General features: G+C 40.0%; 1 protein-coding gene across 3 annotated transcripts in view; it reads right to left on the bottom strand.

Moving 5' to 3' along the window:
• Positions 1-875: 875 nt before the first annotated feature.
• Positions 876-9568, bottom strand: part of peli1b (pellino E3 ubiquitin protein ligase 1b) — a 78952-nt gene continuing 70259 nt past the window's right edge. For all 3 annotated transcript variants that reach the window (XM_057848126.1, XM_057848125.1, XM_057848127.1), the window contains exon 7: positions 876-9479. In XM_057848126.1, coding sequence (XP_057704109.1) covers positions 8910-9479 — 570 coding nt within the window. In that variant the 3' untranslated portion in view covers positions 876-8909. The remainder of the gene's footprint in view (positions 9480-9568) is intronic.

The raw sequence follows: 9568 nt of genomic DNA, 5'->3' as shown, positions 1-9568 counted from the left end.
CAACCTTCAATACAAGTAAATTCATTCAGTGGGGAAAAAATCCCACATGAAGAAAAAATTATTTGACATCAAATAATGTGTGTCACAATTATTAGCACCCCTCGTGCTAATACTTTGTACAACCCCCTTTTGCCAACAAAACAAGGTCTGGGGACTGAGATGGCCATGGGAGGAGCTTGATTTGGTGTCTGGTGAACCATTTCTGTGTAGATTTGGCTATATGTTTAGAGTCATTGTCTTGCTAAAAGACCCAGTGATGACCCATCTTCAGCTTTCGGGCAGAGGGCAACAGATTTTGATTTAAAATGTCCTGGTATTTCAAAGCATTCGTGATGCCATGCACCCTAACAAGGTTCCCAGGGCCTTTGGAAGCGAAACAGCCCCACAGCAACACTGACCCACCCCCATACTTCACAGTGGGTATGAGGTGCTTTTCAGCATGCACATCTTTCGTGGCACGCAAGACCCACTTAGAGTGTTTGTTGCCAAAAAGCTCAATCTTGGTCTCATCTGACCAAAGCACACGGTCCCAGTTGAAGCCTGGGACCGTGAGTATTTTTGTGTGAGCCCTCTGCCCGAAAGCTGAAGATGGGTCATCACTGGGTCTTTCAGCAAGACAATGACCCTAAACATATGGCCATATCTACACAGAAGTGGTTCAGCAGACACAAAATCAAGCTCCTCCCATGGCCATCTCAGTCCCCAGATCTTGTTTCGGTAGCAAAAGGGGGCTGTACAAAGTATTAACACCAGGGGTGCTAATAATTGTGACACACATTATTTGATGTCAAATAATTTTTTCTTTATGTGGGATTTTTTCCCCACTTAATGAATGCACTTGTATTGAAGGTTGGATTTTTCTCTTTTTTTCCATTGAGGTCCCATATTATTTGAATAAAAAAAATTATTAGAAGCTAAAAAACACAATCAACAGCACAATCTTTTTCAGGGGTGCCAATAATTATGGAGGGCACTGTATTGATGTTCATACTGCAATTATTGACATGCAATGGTAAGTTTTAATAAATTTACCCTGAAAACATAGCCAAAACTATTAATTGTACGGGTCATCAATGATTTTCATGTGTGCACAGAGGTGGGTAGTAACGCATCATATGTACTCTGTTACGTTTACTTGAGTAATTTTTGAGAAAAATGTACTTCTAAAAGTAGTTTTACTAAGCTATACTTTTTTACTTTTACTTGAGTAGATTTGTGAAGAAAAAACACTACTCTTACTCCGCTACTTTGGGCTACAAAAGAGTCTTTACATTTTTCCTCTTTAGTCTACATATTAGATTTATTATTATTTTTTGCCGGTGATAACAAGAGTAGAGACATCCATGTTATAGTACCGGGGTAGCGCTACCGATTTCACCAATGAGACATCGCAACAATAATCACGACTCCATTATACCAATCAGATGCAAGCTTGCTGTTCTAGCTTCACACCAGCCTGTTCAATCATACGGTGTCTTTAAAGCACCTAAGTATTTTATATAGAGCGCTGCCCTCAACATTTCTCAAAAGTGCAGATTTAAACCTCTCTCCCAGTTTTTACTTGACACCGACTGACCACAGAAAACCGGAGATATCATCCTTTTAATTTAAAAAATGTAATTATGAAGGAACTCTTCACTATTCAAACTATGAACTATTTTCTCCACCAGAGGGCAGTCATGCTCTTTGGACGAATAATGCTGCATTTATGATTTTTTTTCTCTCTCGTCGGCTTAAATGTGGTTATGTAATGGGTTATTGTACAGTATCATTTTAATAACAGTCCTTATAGATAACTTTGGCAGAGGAAAAATACCATTGTTTAAAAAAGAATCCAACATAAATATAAGCAGCTACTCACAATGTTTTCACCAAATACTTTTTTACTTGTACTTGAGTACATTTTTAGGATAACTACTTGAGTAATATAATTTTGGAGTAACGCTACTCTTACTTGATTAAAATTTCTGGCTACTCTACCCACCTCTGTATTGTTTATTATTGGCATGCTAACTCGCGCTAGCTTAGCCACTGCAGAGCCCCGAAGCTAACAAATAACTAACAAACTACACGGAATTTGTTGAAATCAACTCCACTGACTAATTAAACCCTCACTAACTTGAAGATTAAGCCTGATGTAAAAAAAAATCCGAATTAACGAAGACTGCGTTTCCCATGACGATCAGTGCTGCATTTCCCATGAGGACCACCGCACACCCGAACAGTGTTGTAAAATCATCAATTAATCAAAAATCAATCTCCCGGTCGCCTGCAGTTGGATAAAAATAGCATTTGTTTTCAGCGGATGTGTGAAGGACGAATAGTAATAAGGTAACGACTCAAGTAGTGGCTTAACAATAGCATATGACGGTTAGCAACCGTGTTGCTTAATGTGGCTAATCCCACCCGAACTTGTCAGCGCTGATGTTCTGTTTTATTCTGTATATTCTGGTATCAGCCCTTTCTTTTTCCTCTTCAGTCAAAACTTTTTGTCTCTTTTGTTGCTCTGCCATCTTTTCAGCGTTTGCATCGACTTGGGTCTTCATAATGAATGGGGAATGGGGGAAGTGACGTATGCCGTAAAGCAGTCAGCAGATTTGTAGTTTGTTTTTGTGTGGCAGGGTTCCTGCCACCCTCCTTAAAGTTAAGTTGTTTTTTGCATTGAAATAAGACTGAAAAAGTGGGGGTCGTCTTATATTTGCCGTCTAGACATTATACCCATTCACGGCGCTAGATGGCGCCAGATATCATTGAAGCGATGTTCTGCCATGACAGATCTCAGCTACTCTCAAGTTTAACCAGTTTGCATTATTTTATTGCAATGTTTTTCCTTATTCAAATTTGTTTCAAGACTAGTTACAGTTAGACTTCACTTTGATGGTTAATGCAGTTATTGCAATTTTGTTGTTTTACCACAATAGATTGGTTTATTTACATTTCAAAAACCAGAAGCCATTCTTTAACGAATGTGATTGCACTTTAGTTTACATTAGAGATGTCCCGATCGATCGGGTCCGATCACGTCATTTTCAAAGTATCGGAATCGGCAAAAAAATATTGGCCATGCCTTTTTTTAATATATATATAATTTTGAATTCAATCGTTTTCTAATTGTATTTAACGTTACAGACATAATATGTTACACTCATCCAGAGTCTTTAGTTTAGGCTTAAGGTAGGGTTATCAAATTTATCCCGATAACGGCGGTAATTAGTTTTTTAAAAATGTATCACGTTAAATATTTAACGCAATTAATGCATGCGTTGCACGACCCACTCACACATGATTGCACTCAATCTGTCATGGCGCCATTTTACCGATTTAGAGAGATAAAAGGTAGCATAAAATGAGTAGAGTGAATTTTGGCAGCCTTTTTTTAATAGACTAAAGCCTTACAATCCCTCTCCCTACGATTAGAAATATCATGGGAAGCAATATGGGGAAGCAATTGATCTTTTTCTTAACACCTTATGTTATTGCCCGACGCAGAGAAGATATATCAATTGGTACCACGACGCACAGTCATGGCTGCACTTCCCATCATGCATTTGGGCAGAAGTTAAATGGCTACAGTATCATTTACTGAAAGCTCAACAAATACAATAGATGGCAATATTTAGTCACAATATACAAAGTCAAAAGTCTTTCTATCCGTGGATCCCTCTCACAGAAAGAATGTTAATAATGTAAATGCCATCTTGAGCATAACAAATAATAAACAAATACAGTACTTATGTATGTTGAATGTATATATTCGTCCGAGTTTCATTCATTTTTTTCTTAATGCATTGCCAAAATATATATGATCGGGAAAAATTATCGGGAATGATTGGAATTGAATCCGGAGCAAAAAAAAGCAATCGGATCGGGAAATATCGGGATCGGCAGATACTCAAACTAAAACGATCGGGATCGGATCGGGAGCAAAAAAACATGATCGGAACAACCCTAGTTTATATATTTAAATGTTCAGATATTAAGATTTGAATGAGGCAAAATAACATGCTTTTTCTCTCAAATATATTGTTATAATCATTTGTTTCAGATGTACTGTAATTATATTCTGTATAAAAATGAATTAGGTGTTCAAAAAGTCTTTTTTCAATCTTGGGTCTTGAAAAAGAGGGGGTCGTCTTATAATCAGGCCTGTCGTATATTCTGGCCAATACGGTACTGCCAGTGAATGCGATACAGACCCCGTCAAGATATAAAAGAGGTGTCATTCAACTAGTTGTCAGTTGACATATTATCACAAATGTTACGAAAATATTTTATAAAGGTTGAAAAGTTACCCAGTGTTGCCCAGTATGTCGGGGGATACAAGTAATTAGGGGAAAAGTTCAGCGAAAACAAGTTTTAATTTACAAACACAATGTAAAAAAAAAAGTCGATGTTACGATTATTCCAAATGGTGGTGTAGGGATAAACATGATGAAAAACAATAGCTTATTTGCGCCCTAGTTTTGTCGAAATGCGAATAATACAACAGCACGCCTTTTCAACACGATAGGGCATCAAATGAACTTGTGGTAGAACGTGCACATTCATGGATATACAGTCACGGTTTCCAAACCACTCCACAAAACCGGCATTCATAAAACAAGAAGCGCCTGAAGTCCTTTGTTTGTGTGTGTGACGCTACATGGCTGGGCTGCTTTAAAGGGTTGAGGAAGCGGCATCACTCAGACGAACCATAATGCTTCAGGTCGGTTTTCACAAAAGATATTGCTTGTCAACGGCTCGGAGAGGCCGACACGAGACAAAACGTTTCAATAGGACAAACCGAGTGTATCTGTCTGGGGCCTGCAAGACAAGGGGCGTAGGGAAGGGCGAAGACGTAACCTGGAAGTTACCCTCCCGTCTTGGAGGCCGCAGACAGATCCTACTTGGACAAACGCACACAAAACACGGAAAAGCCCTCGGAAGACGTGACCACCTAAAAGCAAAGGAAATTGTCCTTGATGTGACTTAAGAGCCTTTAATAAAAAATATGATAGACAAAATACAGGGCGGCCCCTAAAATGAATGGTTTTTAGGTCGGATATTTGTATTTGCATTTAAAAGCCCTTTTAAAGTTTTGCATTGTTGTGATTTTTTCCAGGTAGTTGGGTGAAACAAACCCATCTTCTGTTAACTCATTAACTGTGGTAATGGATGAACTAGAATTGCTGTAAAAAAATGCAGTTTTTACATTGACAACACTAACTTTGCGGAATTACCACTTAAAAACATTCAAACATAGGAAACAAATGACCCTTTGACTAATTTTTCTTATTTTATAAATATTAGGGATGCAACGATACAGTTAAGTCACGGTTCGGTACGATTTTCAATACGAGGGACACGATTTTCGATTCGATTCAATACATTTAACTCTGAAACAAAAAATACGTGTTATTTTTTTTAAACGTTTTTTTATTTTGCTAACAAGCAAAAATAACATTTCCATCATATAAACATGCATTTTACTGCATGATATTTGTGTGCTTACTTCTTACTGATCTGAAGAAATTTTGTATCGAACTGCTAAGAACAATCTTTAATGTTTGTAAAGTGAGGTGGGGCACACAGTTGATTGCTACAGCTTTTTTAGCAGCTATGTTTAGCACATTAGCAAAACATCCTATTTGTGGTCCAGTCCATCTGTGTTACGTACTGAATTAACAATATTTGCAGCATTATCTATAGTCACTGGTATGGATCGATTTGGCCTGCTTAACTTCCATTCAGTCATGGTGGTTTTTAATTCATCGATGTAGTAAAAGGACTATGCGTCCCATGATCACTCTGGGCTGATGCAGCCAATGGCATGGGACTTCTGGGGGATCTAACGTAGCACATCTAGTTTGCTATTTGATGACATCTAGTGTGTGCGAGTGTTGTCGGGGCATTAAAAAGTTAACAAACGCCACAGAAGTCACGTCTGCTCATTACTGCACAACACCAGCATTTGACAATCGACTTCCATAAACAGGACGAGTACAGCGCTCTTAATTTGCCACTCATTGTTCATCATGTAACCGTGAGTTAGCTCTCTGTGTCCCAGGGTGTTAAGCTGTCTGGTGTCAAACCGAGGCTATACGTAGCAGCCAAGTCGGCAAAAATACATTGGCGGGCATTGCTGTACATATCTGTAAAGACAGTCCTTGTTAAATATGTACGAGTGGGGATAGCGTATCAGCAAACCCAAAATGCTGCCACACAACGGATCCGTACGACGTTGAAGCCGGCCTGTCGCCTCCTTAAGCAAATATGCGCCAGACATTATAGCGAAAGAGACCACAAAAAAAGTTCAGAAAATACATTTTGGGAGCTTTTTCAATTGTATTGAATGATTTTGTGTATTGAATCGAAGAGGGAGTTCAATGTAAAACCAAGTATTGTTGCATCCTTAATAAATATGTTAGCTGCCAGCCCTCCAAGTCCAAATGAGTTGGACACCTATCACTGTCAACAGAAGTGAATTAGTTCATTTTTAACAAATGGAAAAAGCTAAAAACAAAATGTTTTTGAGTATCAATATTGCCATTGAAAAATGGACACGCATAACTCATTTAGGTGTTTTAAGGAATAATATTGTGCGTGAATTAGATTTTTTTCTTAAATGTTATTACATTCATAAATGCAGTGGGGAGCAGAAGTATTTGCACCCCTTATGATTTTGCAAGTTCACTTAATAATAGAAAACAGGTAGAGGTCTGAAATTTCAATCATAGAGGCATTTCCACTTATAGAGACATCATGTAAAAAAATCTGGAACTCACACTGTATTTTTCAATAATTTTTATTTGTAATTTACTGGGGTTCATAGGTATTTGTGCCCCTGAGAAAATCAGTGCTAATATTTAGTGCAGAAGCCTTTGTTTGCAATTATAGAGGTCAGACGCTTTGTCTGTAGTTCTTTACCAGGTTTATACATATGGAAACAGGAATTTTGGCCCATTCCTCCACACAAATCCTCTCTAGATCTGTCAGGTTTCGGGGCTGTCATTGAGATACACGAAGTTTCACCTCCATCCAAAGATTTTCTCTAGGATTGAGGTCTGGAGACTGGCTAAGCCACTCCAGAACCTTGATATGTTTTTTACGCAGCCACTCCTTGGTCAGATTGGCTGTGTGCTTCGGATAATTGTCATGTTGAAAGATCCAGCCATGACTCGTCTTGAAGGGCGGGAAGGAGGTGTGGCTCAAAATCTGACGGTACATTTCACCATTCATCCTCTGCTTTATACAGTACAGTCATCCTGTCCCCTTTGTCAAAAAGCATGCAGTTTCCAGCCCAATACTTCACAGTGGGGATGGTGTTCTTGGGATAGTACTCATCCTTATTTTTCCTCCACACACGACGAATAAAGTTTGCACCAAAAAGTTCTACTTTTGGTCTCATCTGACCACAAAGACCCCTCTGCATCATTCAGATGGTCCCTGGCCAACTTCAGACAGGCCTTCACATGTACTGGCTTCAACAGGGAACCTTCTGAGCTATGCATGATTTTAAACCATTGCACTGTAGCGTTCTACTGACAGCCTTTAAAACTGTGCATCCAGCTCTCTTCAGGTCATTGAAAAGCTCCTGCCATGTAGTTCTAGGCTGAGTCCTCACTTTTCTCATCATGAGTGATGCCCCACGAGAAGAGATTTTACATGGAGCCCCAGTCCGAGGTAGATTATCAGTCATGTTTAGTCTTTTTCATTTTCTAACCATTTCTGCAACTGTCCACAGATGACAATAAAAAACGGGTGGTGGGTGGGTGGTAGACTGACAAATCATTGAGTGTCATAATTATTGCTGATTCTGCGGGGTACAAATACTTATGAACCCCAGTAAATTACAAATAAATTATTGAAAAATCATAAAATGTGAGTTCTGGATTTTTTCTTCCAGATTATGTCGCTATAATTTGAAACGCATTTATGATTGAAATTTCAGACCTTTACCTATTTTCTAAGTGGGGGAACTTTCAAAATCACAAGCGGTGCAAATACTTCTGCTCCTCACTGTATATATTCAAACCTGCCAATTGTGGCCTACAGTACAATATTGTGTGGCCCCCATTTGACATTAGGGTTGGACAATAAAAAAAAAAACAGAAAAAAAAGAACTGAATTGAGAGTTAAATTTTTTGAGGGGGTTAATTTTTAAAAAAGTAATAAATAAAAAAGAATTTTTAAAAATCATTTCAAAATAATGCTATATTAACAGTTCAAAAAATTATTCAGAAAAATTGTAAAAAATGGAAAAAAGATTAGTGTGGCCTTTATGTTTTTTTGCCCTGGGAAATTTATTATTTGATGATGGTTATTTTATTATTATCTTTTTTTTTAATAAATCTCTTGTGATTTCAAATAATCCAATAATAATAATCAATCCATTTTAACAGGTCGGGTCTGGAAGTGATCGAATTACCAGTTGAAATGGATTGGACGTCTATTGCAGTCCATATATATTTTCAATATATTTTTCCTACTTTTACTGACTACTGACCTGGGCTGGCAGTGAATGAGTAATGATAACATTCATCCCCTTTTTTTTGGGGGGGGGGGGGGGGGGGGTCCTTGATGAAGCCCTGACTCTTAATTTCCAGCGTTCGCAGAGAAAGCAAATTTTGAATAGCAGTTCAGTGTAGTGACAACTGTCCCTGAAAGGGTTAATAACTTTTACGATCATCCTGAAATTTCACCCAACGTGCCAAATTTCTGGGGATTCGCATAAACGCGAGCATATTTTGAGGGGGTCGCCCTGTAGTTCGACAACAATAAGTCGCAGTGTAGCTTTTGGTTTCGGATAAATACTGTTGTGTTTGCAATCACAAAGTCTCTCCAGCAGTTTCGTGGAAAATATAGAAATCTTTTTCATGAAAAAGGAATAGTTGAAAAGGTCACTTAAAAATCGGAGGGAGACGCCTGATCTAGTCGAGGGGTCCCTGGAAGATGAGTCTGACGAAACCGCGCTCGCCGCTCAGCTGGTGCGCGCAGAAGGGGCACGCGGCGTGAAAAGTGTGCGTGCCGTGCGGCAGAGGGATCTGACTCCAGAAGGCGGCTGTCTTCTCCGAGCACACGTGGCCGCAGGGTCCAAAGGCGTGCGTGGGCGGCGCGGCGTCCACGTAGAAGGCGGCCTCGCAGCCTAGCCACAGCGGCACGTAGGGCCCCTTAGCTCGGCACATGGGGCACTCTCTCTGGCGCCCGTCGCGCTCCTCGCGCCGATTGCCCCAGTCGTGGTAACCATGCACGTGGCCGCAGCGAAGGTACGCCCACGGCTGCTTCTCGTCCGGCGTGTCCTTGCGCCGCATGGATGGGAAGGCCAGCGTGTTGAACCCCACCGGACACTGCGGCCGCGCCGCGTTGATCTCCTGCCGCAGGGCCTCCAGGTGCTTGAGAGTGGGCGTGCGCGAGAGACCCTCCGCCGTGCGCCACAGCAACGTGGCGCCGCACAGGTCGATCAGGGAGCCATCCACCAGCTCCTGAGACTCCGACTCCACCTGCGACAGAACAAATGAGCCCAACATTCATAATCTTAAAAAATTTATTTCTGAACACGTTTTATGGCATGAAGACAGATTGTCGATGA

This window comes from Corythoichthys intestinalis, chromosome 10 (assembly GCF_030265065.1).
Source record: "Corythoichthys intestinalis isolate RoL2023-P3 chromosome 10, ASM3026506v1, whole genome shotgun sequence".
In the NCBI taxonomy this organism is placed as follows: domain Eukaryota; kingdom Metazoa; phylum Chordata; class Actinopteri; order Syngnathiformes; family Syngnathidae; genus Corythoichthys; species Corythoichthys intestinalis.
Note: the sequence above shows the minus strand (reverse complement) of the source record. Positions and strands in the feature narration are given on the sequence as shown.